Genomic DNA, 24,059 nt, shown 5'->3' on the forward strand with positions numbered 1-24,059 from the left:
ATCGTCACAAAAAATCGTCACAGGATACCTCATGACTGGTACAAGTTTGTTAGAACTGTCCCCTGGTAAGAAGAAATTCCAGGTGATCAAAATGCAGAGGAAAGATTTTCTAGCGTATTCAAAACTTTTCCAGAATATCTATGTAAAGCGTGATAAAGTGTGGATAATGAAAATGTGAAATGGCATGATATAAAAGGTTCTACGTTTTGGTAAAGATTTGGGTGTTATAGACATTAAATATGCACATAAAGGTCTTGACGTTTTCTACCCTTAATCATTAAACGCAGAGGGCAGCAGATGGATCCTACATTAGAACCTGTTTATAGTGGACCTAACCCATAAAACATCAAAAAAGAAAGACTTGCTTTTCCTGCTGCAATGCCTTGATCCAGTGTACCATATATTTTACCACGGACTCAAGAGACTAGTGAGAATGTAAATCGATGGAATTTAATGTTTTATTTTTAAATGATAAACATTGATCTTTTATGTAGATTGATAACAGTGAAAAATAAAAATAATTTTGCTAATTGTTATTACTCCATTTCAAAGAGATTTATACTGAAGTTTAAAATTAGATATTCAATAAAATGGTGAATTTTACATTATTTATAAATTGATTAAGAAGTAACCATCTTTATTAAATATCAAGTTTTAATTTCAGTATAAATTTCTTCAGTTTTTATTTGTAATTATGATATTCACGTATTTTATATACTTCACTTTGACATGATATGTCTATATATGGCATCTAAGATATTTGCCAAAACATGATATGTTAGTAAACTCATTTTTCACAATAGAATTTCCAAAATTAATGTACACTATTAGTTTTAAGCAGCACTTTGTTTATATATATACGAAATTTCATAAAAATCTAATAAAATTTGAGCGAGTAAAAAATAAAACAAATTGTCATGAGGTTATATATTTTTAATTTCGCTCTACTGAAAACTTGTTCTATTTGACATATCAAGTTTTGGCAAATAGCCACAGAAAGCTAATACGCCACCCCTATTCCCATTCAAAAAATTCATCAATTACGTCATCACGCCCAGACGGATGACGTCACTAGTATGAAATATAACTATATCAAAAAAATTGTAGTTTAAAAATAAAAATCGACCTGTTTCGGCATTTCCTTAAAATCTAATAACTACTGCCAAATATCGAGGCGGGCCCTTTTCTTTGGCTCACTCTGTATAAATAAAACTAAAGAAGCTATCTTATACTTTATTTAAATTGTTAATATTAATCTAGCAAATTTTGTTCATGAATTCTGTAGAGACAATTATACAGTTGCGGTAGTTAGAGGTTTTAAATTTGGGTACTCCTCGTAGAATTTATTCCATTCATCCTCATTTTCACAAGGCCATTTTTTTATGAGTTTACCATGCCCATATTTTGTACAAGAGTATTCCGTACGATTAGTTTCGTGATCCGGTGTCAACGTTTTTGCAGTGGCTGGCTCTATAAAATGATTTAAAAGATTTATAAATATAGAAAAGAGAAAAGTCCAAGATACAAAATTCACTATTAAAATAAAAATTAAAGGAGTAAATAATTATTTGAGACTTTTCTTATTGGAACCCCGTTCTGGTAACATCCTTAATCTCCGACTTTTACAATTTATGAGACAAGACACGACGAATAATGGAAAGGAAAAGGACTTTACAATATGCAGTCACATTCTGTTTTCATTCGTCTAGGAAAAAAGTCCGAAAAAAAGTTTCTAGTACTCGAAATCTGAGTAAATATAAAATTGAAAAGACAGTTTATGCTTCCTTTCGATTCAAAGGTGATACACAATCTCCAAACAGGTGTTTCTGCCTTACGGCGTACTTAGTGGAGCTGCGTGCACACCTGTGAATCAAATCGAACCAAACTGTCTATTTAAGTGAAATTTTAAAAATAGTTTAAAATCCAGTATTAGGAAGCTGAAGCGACATATCTTAAAGAAAAGAGAAGTCCCAGATACAAACTTCACTATTAAAATAAAAATTAAAATGTTAAATAATTATAATAATACTGATTTATACAATACAATATATTTATATATTCTATGTAAATATACAATTCATAAGTAGGACATATAAAGGGCATTGTGCAATGAATACTGTTAAATTAAAAAATATAAAAATATATGTTAAAAACCACTAAATACTAAAATGTTTTAAGTGTGTTTAAAGAGAAATGTAAGTTCTATAGACAAATATGCCAATATGTTGTCAACTTGACCGCAAAGAGATATGTAAATTATGTAGAGATAGTATCTATGTTATAGTCAAAGCCCGAATTTAAGGCACTCCTAGGTTTGACTAGGCAATCCTCAGGTCTGACTGACGGTCTTAGTCAAAGCCCGAAATAAATTACAGTTTCGGCCTTTGGCTAGTCAAACCTAGGAGTGACTAAGTGACTAGTCAAACCCCGATCAATTATTAGAATGTTATAATTTGTTAGATTAGGTTTAATAAAACGTCATTCTTTAATTTTAATGCTAATTATTTTTATATTCTCGTAATTAAAATAAAAAAATTAGTGTTTATTCCCACATGTTGAGACATTATGGCATGTAGAGAGTTGCACAATATGTAAGACCTTTTACACTTTCATAATTTTGAAGAGCATTTTTTATTGCAGTAGCATTTTATAAAGATCCTCCTAATTTATAATCTTTTATACCTACTAATTTCTCTTAGAGGCAGCTTAACGTCTGGAGCCTCTTCGAAATTAAGAAAATTCTCTCTGCATTCTCTTATTTGATTTCTTGAAAAAAGTGTGTTTATTGTTTCGTATTTCGTATCAACTCCATATAAACCGTCAATAATTATTTTATCTTGTATGATACCCAAAATATTTCAAGCATCTCCTTTGGCTCTATCAAAGCTGGGGATAAGTAGGTATTTTTACAGTTTTTCCGATCGAAATTGGAGGAATTTTTTTCACTTCATGGTTTCATAGCATTATCCTGGGCATGAAGATCTTCAATCACCTTTCCTTTATTTATTTAGGTAGAACCAAAGGAGATGCTCGAAATATTTTGGGTACAAGATAAAACAATTGACGGTTTATTTAGAGTTGGTACGAAATACGGAACAATACATACAACTTTTTTCAAGAAATCAAATAAGAGAATGCAAACAGAAATTTCTTAATTTCGAAGATGTTCCAGACGTTAAGCTGTCTCTAAGAGAAATTAGTACAAAAGATCGTAAATTTCGAGGTCAAGGTTTTATAAAACGCTACTGCAATAAGAAATGCTCTTCAAAATTATGTAAGTGTAAAAGGTCTAACATATTGAGCAACTCTAAATGCCATAATGCCTCAACATGTGAGAATAAACACTATTTTTTTTATTTTAATTACAACGATATAAAAATAATAACTACTAGAATTAAAAAATGACATTTAATTAAACCTAATCTAACAAATTACGACATTCTAATAGCTAATCGGGGTTTGACTAGTCAAACCCCGATTTCATAAAATTAAATTTCGACCTTTGCCTGACCAACTTAGTCTCTCCTAGGTTTGACTAGTTAAAGGCCGAAACTGTAATTTATTTCGGGCTTTGACTAAGACCGTCAGTCAGACCTGAGGATTGCCTAGTCAAACCTAGGAGTGCCTGAAATTCGGGCTTTGACTATAACATCTAGACTAAATTAATTATCGGTATTAAAGTTTTTGTCAGTTTCAAGTAGAAATAAGTAGATCTCTGTTATTTATTTAATATCAGTTCTTTTATTAATTCTGATATTTTTTAATTCTGATAATAATTATTATATCTGTTCATTCTGATAAATAAACGCCATTTCAAGAAAGTTTGTTTCTGATAGTTTTTTTTTGCTAAAATCTTTACAGACTCAAAGTCCTTTATTCTCAACATATGTAGCTAAGGGTACATGTCTGGATATCTGGATATAGCCTACAATCACTTTTATGAGATTTGTGAGATATAATACCATATTTAACTCGTCTCGTGGTTTGGCCAATACATTGTTTGTCACAATGAATGGATTGGTGTATTGTAAACAAATATATCAGACGACAGTTCCGTTTGTGACCTATCATTTATCCTTGAAAATATTTTATTGACAGCTAACAATGGTTTATTAGCTATTTGGATATTTAACTCGATTTTTACAATTCGTGTGAGTTTTTGCGTAATCTCTCTAATGAATAGTAAATAATTAAACGAAATGGTTGTAAATAATTCTGCTTGTATGAATACTATTTCATTTTATTGTCACACAAATGTGTATTAGTCAGAACCTGTAAATGCTATTTTAAAGTAAAAGTTCTTTAAATGTATATTTCTTGATTAGTTAATAAATAAAAGGTTACTAATACCTGAACATGTACAATCAGGATAGATTGGTAAATTACATTCAACTGGCAATAAGAAAACACGCTTTGCATGACATCTTACTATTCCATCAGGGTCCTTTCTTGGTTCACGTAAAGAATTACATTTACAGTCACTGATTTCATCACCTTTTACTAAAGCAACTGCAAGGGCAGCAAAAATAAAGCAGACGGTTTTCATGTTAAGGCTTCTAAATAAAAAATAATTTTGTTTAAAATAGTAAATGTTTAACTTATCAGTAAAATAATTGTTATTTTGGTTACTAATAAAATTCAAGACAATCCTCCCTTTTATACCTATGCAAATTAGACATCATCATCGGTACCTGTATATAGAAGTCGACTAATGTGTCCTTATAGTGCATTATTTCACGGTTTTTGCTCTAAATTTTAAAGAACCGCTTGGATTGACATGAAATTCGGCATGCGTATAGCTTACATGTCAAAGAAAAAAAGTGATATTGTGCCGATGTGTGCTTTTTCCCTGGGGGTGACTTTCACCCTCTCTTGGGGGTGAAAAAATATATGTCCAAAATAAGTCTGGAAATGAGTAAATTGACTAATTTTAAGTAACTTTTGTTCTATAGAGCTTTTTCGTCAAGTCAACACTTTTCGAGTTATTTTCGAGTGAATATGTTCATTTTTCAACAAAATAACCACATTTTTAGACGATTTTTCGCAAATAACTCAAAAAAGTAAGTATTTTGTCGAAAAAAACATTCTTAGCAAAAATATAGAATATAAAAAAGTAAAAAAACTGGTGTACGCGTTAGGTCTCTGGATCTCGTAGAGCCAGAGTTATAGCCAATGAAAAATAGATTCATATTCACCAAATTTCAAATAGAATATTTCGACGTGAAATATCCAAAAAATTAAGCACTTTTTGGGGAAAATTCATTATAACTCTTTTATAGTGTTTAAAAAAAGCTTTATTTCAGTTTCTACAAAAGCTTTTAGCATTAAATTTAAGCAAGTTACGCTCAAAATAAAGTTGGTCCTTTTTGTTTTTGGCAAAAAAAATTCGGGAAGACCACCCCCTAATTAGCAACTTAAATGAAATTATCCGTTACCGCTCCACAAATTATTTTACTTATGTGGTGTTTATATGATCTGTAAGTGTCATCGATTCAAAGTGCTTATTTTTGAAAAAAATTGGTTTCAAAGTAAAATTTTTAAAAATTTTAATTTTGAAAAATATGCTTTTTTTTTAAAATAACTTTAAAGTTGTTAGAGATACCAAAAATCTCGAAAAACAAAAAAGTCAGCATTGCTTTTCTGAATATTATTATTTTTTTGTTTTTCTGTTAGACAAAAATTGATTAAGATTTGGTGTTTCTAAATTTGCATACATTCGTGATCAGTGACTCGTTCAACCCCTTTTAACTACATCCCTTTCAATAATAAGGACTTTGAACCGATGAAACTTACAGATCATATAAACAATACATACATTAGTCAAGAAACTTGTGAAGTAGTAACGATTAAGTTCATTTAAGATACTAATTAGGGGGTGATTTTCTCGATTTTTTTACCAAAACAAAAAGGGACTGACTAACTTTATTTTGAGCGTAATTTGTTTACTTTTGATGCTAAACATTTTTTTTTATAAAACAAAAATAAAGCTTTTTTTAAACACTTTAAACAAGTTGTAATGAGTTTTCCCCGAAATGTGCTTCAGTTCTGGTTATGTCACGTTAAAGTATTCCATCTGGAATTTGACGAATATGAACCTATTGTTCATTAGCTATAACTCTGCTTCTACTAGGTATAGAGACGTGATATATACACCATTTTTTTAAATTTTTTACAGGCTATATTTTTCCTCAGAATGTTTTTTCGACAAAATACTTACTACTTGAGTTATTTGCGAAAAACCGTCTAAAAGCGTGGTTATTTTGTTGAAAAAATGAACATATTCACTGCCAATTGAAAAGTATTGACTTAGTGAAAAAACTCTATAGAACAAAAGTTACTTAAAATTAGCCAGTTTATCCATTTCCTGACTTACTTTGGACGAATGTATTTTCACCCCCAAGAGGGGGTAAAAACCACCCCCAGGGCAAAAGCACATATCGACACAATATCACTTTTTTTCTTTGAGTTGTTAGCTATGTGTATGCCAAATTTCATGTCAATCCAAGCGGTTCTTTAAAATTTAGAGGTTTTGCAATATTTTACCGTTAAAGAACGGACTATTACGGTAATTTCACACAAGACCAGCACTAGTACAGGAAAATTAGTACAGATAAATAAGGTTTTTGTCGGGACACTTGACCAGCCATGTTGCAAATGGGTTTTTGGGCACTATACCTAATGAATTATAGTTATTAACAAATAAAGGTCGAAAATGGTAGTTTTTTAGTTTAAATCGCTACAGGTAAAAATAGGGTCATTAAGTATCTTATTGGGAGTATTCATCTTTTAGTAGATGACCACAGGTTTAATATGACAGTTTTGGAATTTTGGTTCGATCATTTCTTGCTTCTGAAATTGTAAAGTTAGACTAAAATTTCTAAACTCAAAAACATGCTATAACTTTTGCGAAATAGTTATTTTCCTAACAAGTGCAGAAAGTCATACTTTTCCGCGCGCGACTGCAGTTTGCCGAACGACGCGAAGCGGGAGTTCGGCAAGCAGTCGAGTGTGGAAAAGAGACTTTCTGCAAGCGTTAGGAACAATATTTTTTCTACGAGTCTTTAAAAAATGACCAAATCTTAATCAATTCATTCAATTAATATGAAAATACATACACAAATTAATTCTTTGACAAGGTTGTCAAAACCAAAATTTCAGCATAATTGGTTAGCATGACGACGATCTTGGTTTCCATGACGACGATTCAAAACCACTGTTATTGTCTACTTATTTGACTTTCGAATATTATGTCAAAATTATTTTATTTCATCGAGTTCTCGCGTTAATTTCATGAAAACATGATCACAATAAGATATATTTGAAATAATTAGTAAATAATATCTAAATATTAGTTAATTGCATGTATTATAATTACTTTAAGGCCATATTAACATATCTAAATTAACACGCGTGCGGAAAAGTAAAACGCGTGCGGAAAAATAACACGCGTGCGGAAAGGTAAAACTTTCTAAACTGAAATGCATGCGCGAAAGTAGACATTTTTGCACGCTCGTAGAAAAATAAATTTAAGGCTCTGACATTGCACGAAAAGTAGAGTAAAACAGTTCGTATAATCCCAAAAATATTTTTTGCAATGTTGTTGCTCAGAAAATAATAATGATACAGCAATTTTGTGGAAACCGCATGAAAGAAGAATACTTAAGTATTTTATAGTGCTTATTTAAAACGCAAATAATATTTTTTTTTTCAGATTTGTCTTTTAAGTTTTATGTATAGTTATTTAAATAAAATGGGCATCAAATTTAATCTAGTTAGCCTTAAGTAATAGTATATTGTGCAACAAGTGCAGAAAGGTACTAATTTCTCACGAGTTTGAAAAGTTGCGGTACGAGCGCAAGCGAGTGCCGCAATTCAAACGAGTGAGAAATTACCTTTCTGCACGTGTTTCACACTATACTTTTTCTACAAGCACAGTTTTTCCTAAAAATAAAAATCACAATTTCCAAACGACGATTAATTATAATAGGTACCTATGTGATAAATTTTAAACTGTATTTAATTAATACCTGCAAATCAATTTAAATTCCTTATACCTAAATAAATTGCACAGAAATCAGTTAAAAAATTAATGCACTGCCTTAATTTGTTTAAATTTAAACAATTATTACACATTATTGACATTATATTTATGCAGTCACGGATTTACACAAAACCTACTTCATTCGACGTCTCTTGCACAGGTTGCTAAATCCTTATTGGTTATTTGATAATTATAAAATGTTTAATAAGAATAAAATTGTAAAATAAAACAGTTGTAACATCCATAATTTAGTTTCTATGCTATAGTTAAATATAATAATTGTCTTATAGGTTATATTATTATATTTGTCTAAAGTTTAACCACGGATGTAAACAGAATATAACGTTACTCAGAATGCGGTAGTCCACGGATGTAAACAGAATATAACGTTACTCAGAATGAGGTAGTCAACTGTGCAGAAAAGAACTTTGCGGCACAGAAACGTCACTTTGCGGCACAGAAACGTCACTTTTCTGCACACTAATGTCAAATATCTTATACTGTGAGAAAATATCAAGTTTGCTAACATAAAACCGTGCAGAAAAGTGCACTTTGAATAGTGGTTGTAGAAAAAAGCTTTATTCTTACACTTAGCAGAAAAAAAAAATCGAAAATACCTTTAATCAAGCGGTAATTACCGCAGCAGTGAAAAAAGTAAATATTGTGTAAAAATTACCCTTTTTTAATTATTTAAACAGTGATCCCCTCATCTGATTTGGATACTTTCTTGAAAATATCTTTTGTATTCACCTAAACTTTGATATGTATAAAATTTGTTCCAACGTGTGCGGAATTACATTTTGTTTCTTGTTTTATTTTATTAGGCTATAAAAATGAATACTCCAAATAAGAAAATAACCCTATTTTTAGCTGTAGCCATTTAAACGAAAAACTGCCATTTTGACTATTATTTAATACTAACTAAAATTCTCGCCCGAACTTTCACGGACATTTTTGTATTTATAATGTATTAGGTGTAAAATATATTATCCAACAAACCCATTTTCAACCTAGCTTGTCAAGTGTCCCGAACATGGCACATTTTTGTCTGGAGTAAATAGAAACTAAACGAATATCCACCTCGAGTTGCAGAGCAGATAGCAATGGATAAAATAGGCAGCCAGCATAAACATAAACAATAATAGAGACACCCAATGGAGGCATACATACAACAATGGTTAGAATAGTTCATTATACTCACCATAATATAAAAATAGAATAAATTATATTAAAGACACTTCTACCAAAACAAAGAGCAGTAGAAAAAATTGTTTTCAGAAATTTTCACAAAAATGCACAAAGGTGTTCAACAATATACAGCCTAGGCCTAGAGGATGAGGAATCAACTAAAAACTGAGTAATTATATCTAGAAAGAGCCAACGGTGGTCAAATATTTTGTTTAAGCAAATTATCTAACCATATAAATACATTTTTTCTACTCTTATACTTTAATATATCAATTATGATTTCACTCCTGTATCATAATGAGCTTCATTATAATACAGATTTTTAACCAATAGAATCGCGATATTATAACATCTGCGATGAAGGTGGCACACGCCCAGTGACCAATGGCGATTCAAATACAAACGCTCTGACAGTTCTCAATATGTAAACAAATTAATTACAGTGGAACCCCGATAAGTCGGCCCCCGATAACCGGGAAGTCTGGCTAACCCGGACCGATTTTCATCAGATAAACATTTTGATTTTCAACATTTTGTATTTTTCAATTTAATTGTGGCTTATTTCAAATCAAAATAGTTAATTATCAGACAAACCTTTCAACAATAAAAATGTATGTAATATAATATTTGAGAGATAATGTGTATGTGTGTAATTTGAACTATACGATATTAAAAATGACTCATAGCACACGCCGCAGAAACAACAGCCACCTGTCTGTAGTATCTATTCCTTTTTATTTCAAACTGTCAGCATTGTTTAGGAAAGACTATTTAAAAAATTCTTTTATAAACAATGGTCTTTAGTATTGTGTGTCTTGTATTGTTCGCTTCCATTTGCTTACGTTTGGGTTTGGTGTTTTTTTTAGTAATTTTAATGAGTAGGTGCTGTGCATATTTATAAATATATTTCATGTTATTACAATTCTAACGGAGTTTATCTGTAAGTATACCGTATTTTATTAATTTTTACCATATTCTCCGGCTATCTCGGATTTTCGATAACCCGGATTGGTCGCGGTCCCGATTAATCCGAGTTATCGAGGTTCCACTGTAATCTAAAAGTTAAATCTTTTTATGAAGAGAATGTCTGAAGATGATAGGGATATTAAAAATTTATTCTCAAATTCATTTTAATAATTATTGTAATAATAAAAATATTAATTTATCAACAAAATAATTAATTTAACCATATAACTAGGTACTAAGAAAGATAAACAATTTGGGATAATCTGGTACGCGTACGGTCAATATTACGTATATAAAGAGCATTAATTGTCGGTCAAATCCCATTCAAACCACAAAAAGAAAGATTTCCAAATCAAATGAGAAATACTTGATGATACTCATACATACCTCTCGTATGATATAGAGGAAAAGTTATCGAAAATATTCTGGATGTCGAAAATATACGCCAGTCAATGCAAGCAAGAATAGGATATTACCTCCGAATTCTATCCTACTGCATGGATTTTAATGAAATTTTGGTCCTATCCTCTACTTATCTCCTAATTCAAAGTCTACCCTATGCCGATGTGTGCTTTGATTTTGGGGGTGGTTCCCACCCCTTCTTAGGAGTGGAAAATTGTTTGGTTAAAATTACTACGGAATTCGCTAGAGTACCTAATTCTAAGCAAAAACTGTTCTAGAATTTTTTTTGAAAACTCAATACTTTTTGAGATATTCGTGGTTGAAAATTGGCCATTTTCATTGAAATATAATACCTTTTCGAACGGTTTTTTGCCAATACCTTAAAAACTATGCATCTAACAAAAACTGTATTAAACATTTTTGTAGGTTATAAAAAAAACAAAGAGATACTTGCCTTCATAAATCTTCTAGTTATAATACAAAAAGAGATATGGTAGGTGAAAGTAGTTTGTTTTTTGGTACATTCTCAAATTGGTGTATTCAATTTGAAATAACAGAGAAACGGTCGATTTTATGTGTATAATGCCACTAATACTTTTTGTAGTACTTGAAAAGAACTGTAAAATGAGCTATATTAGAGGTCCATTAGTTTAAAACTAAGCGAGATATGCTGCAATCAGAATTGATAACTAATGTATTTTAAGGGGTTACATAGGTCTTGCGGGAAAAAAGAGTGACTTTTTAAAAAAATTATATCTCAAAAACTAAAAATTATTTTTATTTATAATTGTAACATATAAAAGTATAGTACACTCAAAAAAAATTTTTAGCCAAAAATAATAATTTTTGTAGAGTTGACTGCAATTTTTCAACAACAGCCCTTTTTTGCGGTGGGCAGCATAACTAAGTCCAGTCTCATCTGAAATCAAAAAATCAAAAAGTTTCTTGTAGTTTATACTTCTGGCTAGTGAATGAACAAAGGAATTAAAAAAAAATGAAATTTGAAGATTTTACATAAGTTTAAACACATTTTCGACCCAATTTTTCTCATTTTTTTTCAAAAATGACCATTTTTAAAGTAGTTTTTTTTTATAAAACAAAAACGACATTACCTAATACAAACTACTTCATTCATTCACTAGCCAGAGGCATAAACTACAAGAAACTTTTTGATTTTTTGATTTCAGATTGATGAAAGGGCTGTTGTCGAAAAATTGCAGTCAACTCTACAAAAATGAATATTTTTGGCTGAAAATTTTTTTGAGAGTACTTTAAGTAATATACTTTTATATGTTCCAATTATAAATAAAAATAATTTTTAGTTTTCGTGATACAATTTTTTTAAAAAGTCACTTTTTTTACCCGCAAGACCTATGTAACCCCTTAGAAAAAAATTAGAAGTAATTATTTTAACCCCCATCCACCAAAATGTAAATGCACCGTTTTCCTTCCACAATACGCTTTATTATAGTGTTATTTCTATGTTCAAAAACTTGGACGGGTTTAAAATGAATGGTTTTTGAAGAAAAAGATCAAATTATAGAGAACATTTTTAAATTTTCTTAAAAATCTTCTTTTTTTTTTTCTCCATGTAACTTGAATATGATAAGAGATACAGTAATGAAAAATAAAAAGAAAATTTTTATCTGAAAATACATTTTTGTGTGGTATCTTTTTTTCGTATCTCTTATCTTTTTCGAGTAACATGGAGGGAAAGGAAGATTCTTAAGAAAATTTAAAAATGCGCTGTACAATTTAATCTTATTTTTTTCGAAAACCATTCACTTTAATCCAGTCCAACTTTTTGAACATAGAAATAACACTATAATAAAAAGTACTGTAGAAGGAAAACGATGTATTTAAATTTGGTGGATGAGAGGTTAAATATACTTCTCATTTCTTCTTAAAATACATTAGTCATCAATTTTTTGCAGAACATCTCGATTAGTTTGAATGTAATCGACATTTATTATTGTTAGTTTTAAAGGTCTTTTCAAGCACTACAAAAGTTATAGTAACATTGTACACCGAAAATCGACAGTTTCCCTGTTATTTCAAGTTGAATACACCCATTTGGGCATGCAGCAAAAAAACAAACTCTTCTTACTCTTTAACGATATCCCTCTTTGTATTTTAACTAGAAGATTTAGTAAGGAACGAATCTCTTTGTTTTTTTTATAAGCTACAAAAATGTTTTATATAGTTTTTTTAGTTAGATGCAGAGTTTTTAAGGTATTAGCAAAAATCCGTCCGAAAAGGTGTCATTTTTAATGAAAATGGTCAATTTTCAACCACGAATAACTCAAAAAGTATTGAGTTTTCAAAAAATAATTATCAAGTAAATCGATGTAGTAGGATGGAATTCGGAGCCAAATACTCTTATCGACTACCCTAATAATATCTAATAAGTTTCACAGCTTATTAATAGAAAATATAAATTTACCTAACTTTAGTTTAGTTTCCTCTACAAAGTATAAAATCACTTTATAAGGTTTTAGTTTTCTTGTACAATAAATAATAATTCTTATCTGGATTATTGTTAAAACAACATTGTTTTAATTAAATAAATTAATTAAAATAAGCCCACCAGAAAATATAAATTTGCGTGAGAGTCCTGAGAGGAGTATAGTCATTTGGAAATTTTACACTGGCCTCCTAAAGCCGAGTGCATGGGCATGCCTACTCGTAGAAACCATAAATTGGAGGCGGATGGCATACACATTGTTTTTAAGGCTCTTCAAATGAGTTTAGAATAACTCAATAAAATTCACTGTATGAATACATCGACACCCCCATCGAACAAGGTTGTAACTCAGTTTTAGCGATTTTACAGGAGAGGCAAAAAACGAAAACAAGAATTTTTAAAAATTTGTAGCGAAATGATTAGACCCTTTTACACTAATGTGATATGATATTTATAACATAATAAGGGATTACGGTGAGATGTTTGCTTTGTAATTTTATTAGCTATTGAGAATCTTGAGTTCGATTGAGATACAACCTTGAGATTAAACATGAGTATTCGTAGAAAAAGGTTGTAACTGGCCTAACAACCATTTTACACTCTCCGTGTTAATTATTTTTCCCTTTTAACTATTAAAAGGTTATATGTTTTGAGTTATTTGCAATATAGCTAGGAGAAAATTAGCTTTTATGGTATATTTAAACAAAATATCAACTCACAGTTTACACAATTTTAATTGGAAATTATAAATTTTACAATAATAGTAATATTCAACACAAATTTTATCACTATGAAAAATTCATGGTATAAAATATCTCAAATTTTTAACCATTAAATTTAATTTTAAACCATTTTACTTTATTACTTTATTTTTTTACTATTAATATCTACTTCAAAATTAACATGTATGCCCTTAAATGGGTTAAAATTTAGAATTTGCTTCTGATTTATTTCATTTACGGATTTAGGCTTGCCTGATGCTTTGGCATATCGTATCATGGTTATCCATTGGTATGGAGCATATACGACTCAATGTTTTTTCTGTTTTTCTATAAGGGCATGCATTGAATCACCCTCGTTTTGTGAATGTGCTGTTTCTAAAAATACATGTGTAATGTTAATATTAAACTTTTTCACTACATAGAAGTACGTAGCAAACACTATTCGATACTTATTTTGTCCACCGCAACTACCAAAAAGGAAAAAAACTCCGTAAATCCGTTTTTACTTTAATTTCGATAATTTGACTTATGAGATGCACCATATGCTTGAATACGTTATAAATTAAACATACGTGCAACAAAGTTGTAACTCATTTAAAAACCTTGTTAATCCTCAAGTGTAAAGAAAGTAAATATTTTACATAGGGAGTATCCAGTGTTACTGCCTTCTTCAAGCTAAAATGGAGTAAAATGGCATACGTAACTTAAAATACAACTTCTTATTAGCTAAACTATTGAGAATTAAACTACGTCCTTTATATTGACGTGTGCGCAATTTTTTGCTGAATTCGCCTGTGCTGAAATCTGAAAAAAGATGTAACTTGTGTTACAACCTTGTTCGATGGGGGTGTCGACATGGCAGAACAACTAGAAATATGCACGAAATCTCCCCTTATAATATGACCACTATTTTCAAAAAACCATTAAATAGAGGAGACGAAGTAATAATTAATCTTTGACAACCTGCAGAAACTATTCGCTCCCATTTAAAGCAAAACATATTTTGACTGACTGTCAGTACTGCGAACAAGAGAGAAACATGGAATCTCAAATGGCATCAAATCCATCTTGACTACAAACACCGAACATGTATTACATTATTTAAAAGAGGTCTGTTACAGCGGTGTATTGATAGATCAGCGGGCCCTGGTTCCAGTTGGGACGCGGGCCCGCTCGTCCAATAAAAACACACATTTTATATCAAAAGTTTTTAATAAAAATCCACAAGGAAAAACTTCCTGTAGTTGGCTGTATTGTATACCATTAGTTACAAGTGAAATTTAATAAAAAATTTTCTTCTTGGTAAAAGGTATATTAGCTTAAAAAGCCCTAAAGGGCTACAAACATATGAACAAAAGGTTTTCGCTCTGTAACAAGAGCATCATCAGTGTTACAAGAACATGGTGAGCCAATCAAAAAATACAAAGGTCAAAGCCTTTCAAAAAAACAGACAAAAAGTCTTATATAAAAGATAACATCGCAAAATCCAAAGGATGGATAAACTTCCTAAGGATATAGCCCTATGGTAACATATGACTCCCACACGTTGTAAGTGGGTCAAAAGGTAACTAGGTCATTCTGTTATAAGAGGTGGCAGGCAACTCAAGGCTTCTGAGACCCTATACCTAAATGCTTTAATTTGTGCTTAATTGTTAATCGCGCCAAAAATGTTAACTACGTAGGTATTTTGATAGCTCAACCATTATTGGCAATTTTAAAGGTCAGTCTAGATTAATATGTATTTATTTCCGAAAAAGTATTTGTGATTGAATATTTTCACGACCAACCTAATAAAATTTCACGTTTTTTTTTTGTTGAAATTAATGTTTGGCCTGAATCACCAATAATGCACAAATTAAAGCAGTTAGGTATAGGGAATGCTTAAGAAATAAAAAAGTAGCATAAAATATTATTTCATTACAATAATAAAATATAGGGTGTTCCATTTAAGAAAACTGAGAAAATACTCTTTTCGGGTTTCGACCAACCCTGTATATTATAATTCAACATTTAGCTATACTAACAATTTTTATCAACAGCAGATAGAATTCTTGATGTCAAACTACTACAATTCTACAGGGTGTGAATTTTGCTAGGAAATTAAGAAAAAAAACGTAATTATCTTTTAAACTACCCTGTATAACATTACAAAACCTCATATTTTAAGAAAGCAGACATCCCGGAGAATCCAAAAATGTCAAAATATACAGGATGTTCCACTTAAAAAAACGAAGTTATAAGCCACTTCCGGTATAACCGGAAGTAGCAAATCGATGAAAATATTTTCATTAAAGAGATCACTCTTCAAAACCCCTTCATTCCAATTTTCATGATTCTGTTTCCTTTAGTTCTCGAGATATTTCTAATAGGACTTTTATCTGCCTCATCCTGTATAGTCGGTTCGCTAAACTCAGACAAAACTGGCTAGTGATTTTAGTAGGTAATTTGTTTTGCCAACTTTGCCAAATTTCGAAAAATTACTAACTATTTAGTAATAATTATTAACTATTTAGTAATTATTTTTTTGCCAATTTTACCAAATTGGCAAAATTACTTTATAAAATCACTAGCCAGTTGTGTCTGAGTTTAGCGAACCGACTATATCTATAAAAACTCAAGCTAATTTATCATTTAACCATTATACTCACGGCTTTTGCTGTATATTTTACAGAACCGCTTGGATTGACATGAAATATTGCATACACATAGCCTATCATGCCAAAGAAAAAAAGTGATATTGTGCCGATGTGTGCTTTTGCCCTGGAGTGCGTTTCACCCCCTCGGAGGTAAAAAAGCATACGTTCAAGATAAGATAAGTCCGGAATTCGCTAAACTGACAAATTCTAAGTAACTTTAGTTCTATATTTTTTTCACTAGTCAATATTTTTGAGTTATTTGCGAGTGAATATCTTCACTTTTCAACAAAAAAACCACGTTTTTACACCGTTTTTCTCAAATATCCCAAAAAGTAAGTATTTTATCGAAAAAAATATTCTTAGTAGAAATATAGCTTACAAAAAAGGTTAAAAAAATGATGTACCTATATACGAAGTCTGTAGACTCAGTGGGAGCAGAGTTGTAGGTAACTGATGAAAAGTAGGTCCTTATTCGTCAAATTTCAAACCGAATATTTCAACGTGAAATAACCAAAAAATTAAGCACATTTCGGGAAAAACTCATCAAAAGTTTTTAAAAGTATTTAAAAGCTTTATGTTTTTGGTTTGTTTAAAAAGTTTCTTGTATCAAAATTAAGTATGTAACGGTCAAAATAAAGTTGGTCTCTTTTAAGTTATTGGTGATACCAAAAATCTCATCATCATCATTTGGCTCTACAACTCTATGTGAGTCTTGGCGGCGTTTACTATCTCCCTCCATTTTTGTCGGTCCTGAGCAGCTATTTTCCGTTGCTGTACTCCCATTTTGCGTAGATCACTGGCTACTGCGTCCTTCCATCTCTTTCTTGGGCGACCAACTGACCTTTTTCCATCGGGCCTTTCCCAGAATGTGGCGTTTAGAAGTCTATCGTCACTTGATCTTAGTACGTGACCCGCCCATCGTATTCTGTTCGCTTTAATGTAGCGTACTATGTTTTCATCTCCGTATATTGTCTGTAGTGCATCATTGTGTCTTCTTCTCCATTCTCATGTTGTCTCTTCTCTGCAAGGCCCATAGATAGTCCGCAGTATTTTTCTTTCAAGTACCAGTAATTTTGTTGCTTCCCGCTGATTCAGAGTCCATGTTTCGCTTCCATACATTATTGTGGGACGAATTATTGTCTTATATACTCTTATTTTTGCTGGTCTTGAGAATATTTTTGATTTAAGTAGGGTCCTTAATGAGTAATATGCCCTGTTTCCTGCAATGATCCTGGCTGCCACCTCATTTTCATAGTTATTTTCAGCTGTTATGATCGCTCCTAGGTACTTAAATTCTTTTTTTCTTCACTACTTGAGATTTTTGGTACGCTAAAAAAAATAAGAATTTAAGTACCAAAAATCTCAAGTAGTGAAAAGATATTTTCACTCGCAAATAACTCGAAAAGTATTGACTTAGGGAAAAAAGAGTATAGAAAAAAAGTTGCTTAGAATTAAGTAGGTCATTCAATTCCGAACTTATCCAGTTCCCTGTGTTCCTTAATACATTTTGTTTTTTGATGAGTAGGTATTCTTCGTTTTTATTATTAGGGTAAGTACCTACACAAAAATTAAAATTTATTAAGCAGTTACATTTCCTAGTGTGTACTTGTGTAGTTCAAAATTTTTCCATCAAATTGAAAACAAAACAAGCAATAAAGCGAGCCCGAGTCCGCGCCCTGGTTTCACGGAACTTGCGGAACCATGCTGAGTACGCCACTGGTCTGTTATATACATCAATTTAAGGTAAAAAATACTTTATGTTAACTTAAGAAAATACACCAAAATTACTAATACATTTTAATTTGTACAGCATAAAAACACTTCTATAAGCTATAGATTTTTCTTGATAGGGTATTTGCTAGTTTCGAACAGCAACCAGTCATCCTTGTTTTCGCAAGGCCACTTCTTAAGTTCAGCTCCAAAGTGAAATTCTGAACAGGCTAACCCCTCATCAGATACACGTACTTCAGCCAGGTTTCCAGAACAGACACATGGAGGGGTGTTACAAGGTAACGTATACTTTTTATCAAACGTAATGCATCTTGCTGATCCACTATTATCTTCTTTCGCATAGAAACCTTCTTGACACGTGCACTTGGGGTGGTCTTCAGCTACCACCATCGAGATGATTGCAATAGACAAGGTCAATACTACAAGTTTCATTTTTCTACAAAAGATAAATTTTTGTTACCATTAGTTTTATAAATTTTATAGCTAAAACTCTCAGTACATCTTTTTTCTTATACATTTATACTGGCATGGACAGATTAAAAAAAAAGCAAATAAAAGTTATTTATGTACCAACTCAGTAAAGTGACTCTTTTTCGAACGAGTCTGATATTACGAGAAGAGCGAGCGTAGCGAGCGGGGCGAGTAACAAACCAGTTCGATAAGGAGTCTCTACTGACGTGGTGCATACAAAATTTTATCGCCAACAAATATTTTTTAAATTTAATGTCGTCCGAACCACTGGGGTTATAAACGACAACAATGGAAGATACATATTAAAAATAAAAAGAGATTGTAATATTAAGTAAATACATATGTACTAACAAAAACTATACCTGAAAAATTTGTGATACAATAATTAAATGTCTTTTATTCATATTTCCGTTAAAAACTGTATGATATTGTTGATATTTGTATTGTCTTTAAGAAGCCCAGATATGTCCCTGGGAAGGTTGAGTTTACTTCTCATTTGCTGGTATATTTGACAAATTGGTTAAGATATGTTTTATTGATATAAAATAATATTTTCTTGCACTTACTTGCAATTTACAATTTAAGAACTTTTTAAATTTTAGACGTCATAATAATTTCATGACAGTGATGACAGATAACTTGCAAGATGGCCGCTTTCGATTTTTAATCGATAGTTATCAATATTGAATAATTACTAAATCGGTAAAATGTTAATATATTTTATATGAATATAATTACAAAATACTGCAGAATTTCACTTTTTGACATACATTTAATTGATAATATCGCAAATTGCGTACAATATTTTTAATAAGTAAAGTAAATAATTTGTATGTCCACTCAAATACTTGCCATTCGATTACTGACATCGACCACTTACATTCAATCTCGGTTAATTTGAGCAATCGCGGCGGGTAAAGTGAAATTCTTTTTTCAGTACAATAAAGTGTTACTTTACTGCTGCAAATGAGGGCAAACGAGTACAACAATGAATGCCTTTATTGACGGTTGGCGATAAAAGTTATTTACCAGGTATTTTATTACTGTAATTGTATCTTAAGATTGCATATCTTAGTAATATCATACCTATAGGTATGTAAAGTCCGCAGATAGTCTATTTTGTTTATAAAAATTAGCGTCCCGAAATCTTTTTTTTTTCAATAATTTCTCTGTAACTCCGAAGATTTTAACTTTAAACCAAAATCACCCAAACAAAAATTCACCGTAATTTAATTCTGCACAGAGATATTTTTTTCCGATTTTCTTCGACGAACATTTTCCTGGAAAAATCCAGGTTTTTCCAAAAAAATCTTTAATTTTCAACTAATATTTTAGGGAAGTAATTACTTATTAATAAATTAGGCTATTGATTATGTACTATAGAAAGGAACTACAACGTTAACGGAGTTTTATTATTTCATATGGTCAATGAATCTCTATACAGTAAAACCTGTCAATAACGGTCACTAAAAATGACAGAACTATTGACCGATATAAAAAGGTGGCCGCTAATACCAGGTTTTGTAGTCCACAAATTTTGGTTTGGGAACTTCGAAACTGGTCGGCTAGTTCAGGTGGCCGGTTTTGACAGGTGGCCGCTAACACAGCTTTTACTGTATATGAAAAAACCGCAGAGTGCTACCATTGAAAGGAGTGCGTTTTTGAGAAATGGGTGAATTAGTCCCTGCGCACAGGTTACATTGGGGTAAGTTCTATGCACTTTTGGTACAAACACGTCTACATAAAAATTGTTCCTGGTTAAATTTCCTATCTAAATATATTTTTTTACAAAAATATATTTAAAAGAAAAAGCACAAAGAAACCCAAAAGAAAGAAATTTTGTTTTTTGTCCCATAACTTTTGTCTACGGGGATATAGGTATAGGCATTGCTTCACAGAAAAAAAAACTTACATATTTTCTCTTTAAAATGATGTTTGGTAGAGGTCATTAGAATTTACAGTTTTCGAAAAATGATTTTTCAAAGTTCGCCACTCACAGCAATTTTGGGCAATTTTCCTTGTTATTTCGCAAATATTGTTCTGTAACTTTTTTATACGCAACTTTAGGCATATGCAATGGTACATGTAAGAGGAATAGAAACAAATTGCCTCAAATTACAAATTCATCAAGAAAATTACCAAATAATTAAAAATACGCAAAATTTTAAATTTACAAATTTTAACTACAATATTATCTCAGATAATAATAATTTAAAACCATGAAACTCTTAAGAAGAAACTACATCTTAGAGACCAATCAGCGTTTTGTCAATTATGTCTAAAGTGTTCGGAAAACTATTAGTCAAAAGACTAGACCCTAGATAAAAAAATCTAATTCCAGACCACCAGTTTTCTGGTCATCTTGTGATCAGATTTTGGTCTCATCGCTCAACAATCCAACAAGTTCACAAAGTGGTAAAACATATAAATGACGATTTTGTGGCCGGTACGCGGTACTGCTTAACGGCTTTTCTGGACGTTAGGCAGGAAATTTACAAGGTGTGACATGAAGATTTCCTTTACGAGCTAAATTAATTGAACATTACTGCATAGATTTTACATTTTTCTTGAGTCATTTTTGTCAGGTAGGTAGATAAAATTGCGGAAGTCGTCTGTATAGTTAAAAATCGAAAATTTTAATATTCTGGCCATGTTATGAGATAACCAGAGAGGTATATATACTCCATTTAATAATTCAAGACAAGATAGACAGAAGAAAAATTCCCAGAAACAACGTATGCCAAAAAATTCAAACCACTGGACATATTGTATAATTCAGAGTAAACTTATAAACAAATGAGTCAGTAGTTATAACAATGTTATACATGCCATGTATATTATTTTCGAATAACTTTATAATACTGTACTTAATCTTTCTTGTATTTATAGTCCAGGGCGCATCTGTTTTGAGATGGACGTTGAGAGGTGACTCAATTTTTTTTTGCAGAAATTGCTTGAAAATAACTCAAATAATAATATTTGAGTTATTCTCCCACTCCAAATGGTCTGGAACATTGTTTAAATAATAAAAATATCAAAATATGAAGGAAAAATTCGATTTTTTTATTGGTTTTTTGATTATAACTTTAAAACTATTCATTTCTGAGAAAAGTTCTACTGATATAAAAGTTGCGTAATTAAATTTCCTACAATAGAGAATTGGTGGAAAATTTAAAAATTAGTCAACCTTGTTGCAAATTAGCAATAATTGCGAAAAAAACCATACAAAAATAAGTATTCGCATTTTACCTTTTTCAATCATTTACGCTACACTTAGGAACTTCTTATTTTACCCAGAAAAACTTTGTGAATAAATTTGTAATAAATTTTGCAATCCAGCTTTCACAAAAATATATATATTTTTAATGTTGCAGGACTGAAAATAAAACAGACAGCAAGTTGAATTTTTTTTGCTTATAGAATTGTACTGTACCTTTCATATGCAATTTGCAAAATTAAAATCGATTAATTACCACGGCGTCAGAAATTTTTTTAAATAAACATTAATTTTTGGTGCTACGCGCAGGACAGCGGGGTTCGATTCACACAAGTTGATTTCCACCAAAATTTCCCCCAATCTTTATCTAATATATTATTTTCTTACTCTATATCTTGTTGTATTTTAATATTTTAATTCCACAAAAATCAAACTAATTTTATTATTGTTTGTGAAATATTGTTTAAATAATTGCATATGTTTAAAAATAATAAACTTTTATTCTCTACGTTAAAATATATATTATGAACAAATAAAGTTTTTGCTAAAAAAACTGTTATTTCAAAAGATAGAGTATGTGTTTTTATTTTGCCATAAACAAACTTATTTATTGAAATTGAAATGTAATAAAAACTAAAATGCCTTCATTTATTATCAAAGGTCATTGGAATACCCAATCAGAGCAAACTATCCGCTGTCCTGCGCGTAGCACCAATAATTAATGTCATTTTAAAAAATTCCTGACGCCGTGGTAGTTAATCCATTTTAATTTTGCAAATTGCAAATAAAAGTTACAGTACACTTCTATACGCAAAAAAAATTCAACTTGCTATCTGCTTTATTTTCAGTCCTGCAACATTTTACTTTTTTTTTGCAACATTTTTATTTTGCAAAATCTATTAAACCCATCTTAATGAAATTTACAGTATTATTTTACTGTATCATAAAGTTTTCTGGGTGAAATATGAAGGTCCTAAGTGTAGCACAAATGGTTGAAAAACGTAAAATGCGAATACTTTTGTTTTTGTATGTTTTGTTCGCAATTATTGCTATTTTGCAACAAGGGTGACTATTTTTAAATTTTTAATCAAATCTATATTGTAGGAAATTTAATTACGCAACTTTTATGTCTGTATAACTTTTCTCGGAAATGAATACTTTTAAAGTTATAATCCAAAACGAAGAAAAAAATCGAATTTTTCCTTCATTTCTTGACATTTTAATTATTTAAACAATGTTCCGGGCCTTTTTGAGAGGGAAGATAACTTAAATATTATTATTTGAGTTATTTTCAAGCAATTTCTGCAACAAAATTTGAGTCACCTCTCAACGTCCAAATGTACTAATATTTTTAGAGATGCGCCCTTGTATATTAGTCAATATAACATTGCAAATACTTTTAAATAAAAGAAAAACACTTTATTACTATCATTATAATTCCATTGATTTTCCTAATATTGTTATCGCTTACCTCCAACTCATCGACTTCCACAAAAGAATTACACTAAATCACTAACTCTTCAACAATAAAAAAACTAGTTTAATAAAATAGACCTTGAATGACAATAATGACTTAACAGCGACGTTGATTCATTAAGTGTCGTAGAAACACTTTTCTTGAAGAAGAACGAAATTGCACTGTAAATTTTAATGTAACCGTTTATCTCTCGTGTCAGAGTTTAAACGCTATCACGGAAATACTCTCGTTATTCCAAATAAAATAAATATGACCAATTACGTTGAAGATAACAAAAACATGATACGAAAATATAAACCGACTTATCATTCTGCTTTTGTTGATGAACAGGTAATACATAATTATATGAATATACTGGGTTGGGATAAAGTATGGAACCAAGCAAATATCTTTGAATCGAAAAGAACAATATTTATGAAACTTTGCATGCAAGTACAGTGACGCAAAAGGCATCTGTTGCCATATTTTTTGTTACTATTCCACTTCGGGTTTCACCGGAAATACCCCTAACTTATTTAATTTAAATGGGACACGCTATATATTTTTGCGGATTTTAAAAGAACTTGTTATTTTTAATTCATACATACCAAATTTGGTAGAAAAAATTTGTTAAAAAGTGTCTGTAGATTATTTTTTTGTATTAATACAACGTAATAGGAAATAAACGAGTACCATCTATACTGTAGACTAAAATTGTTGTTTACATGTACTGCATGTCTTATTTGAATTTAGTATAGTAGGAAA

At 30.7% G+C, this 24,059-nt stretch overlaps 2 protein-coding genes across 3 annotated transcripts in view; both read right to left on the reverse strand.

Moving 5' to 3' along the window:
• LOC114326046 (uncharacterized) overlaps window positions 1-23,561 on the reverse strand; it is a 63,147-nt gene extending 39,586 nt beyond the window's left edge. The window contains exons 1-2 of one of the 2 annotated variants that reach the window (XM_028274249.2): window positions 23,310-23,561; window positions 18,204-18,586 (exon numbers count right to left, since the gene is read on the reverse strand). In XM_028274249.2, the coding sequence (XP_028130050.1) occupies window positions 18,250-18,586; window positions 23,310-23,320 (348 nt within the window). In that variant the 5' untranslated portion in view covers window positions 23,321-23,561 and the 3' untranslated portion in view covers window positions 18,204-18,249. Of the gene's footprint in view, window positions 1-18,203; window positions 18,587-23,309 lie in introns of those variants that run through there. The other variant, XM_028274246.2, reaches the window with a different exon arrangement.
• On the reverse strand, window positions 1,221-13,156 carry LOC114326045 (uncharacterized). The gene is made up of 3 exons (XM_028274245.2): window positions 13,041-13,156; window positions 4,351-4,556; window positions 1,221-1,470 (listed from the first exon to the last, which is right to left on the reverse strand). Exons 2-3 carry the CDS (start codon window positions 4,544-4,546, stop codon window positions 1,292-1,294), a joined length of 375 nt encoding a protein of 124 aa, XP_028130046.1. The 5' UTR covers window positions 4,547-4,556; window positions 13,041-13,156; the 3' UTR covers window positions 1,221-1,291.
• Window positions 23,562-24,059: the final 498 nt, after the last annotated feature.

The sequence above is a fragment of the Diabrotica virgifera genome, chromosome 6 (genome assembly GCF_917563875.1).
Source record: "Diabrotica virgifera virgifera chromosome 6, PGI_DIABVI_V3a".
NCBI lineage: Eukaryota > Metazoa > Arthropoda > Insecta > Coleoptera > Chrysomelidae > Diabrotica > Diabrotica virgifera.

What these genes read in the sequence shown, in the direction of transcription:
- LOC114326045 (XM_028274245.2), bottom strand. Translation starts at nt 4,546, where the DNA reads ATGAAAACCGTCTGCTTTATTTTTGCTGCCCTTGCAGTTGCTTTAGTA. An exon ending in TCCTGATTGTACATGTTCAG is followed by an intron (nt 1,471 to 4,350) that starts GTATTAGTAACC and finishes ATCATTTTATAG; the next exon opens with AGCCAGCCACTGCAAAAACG.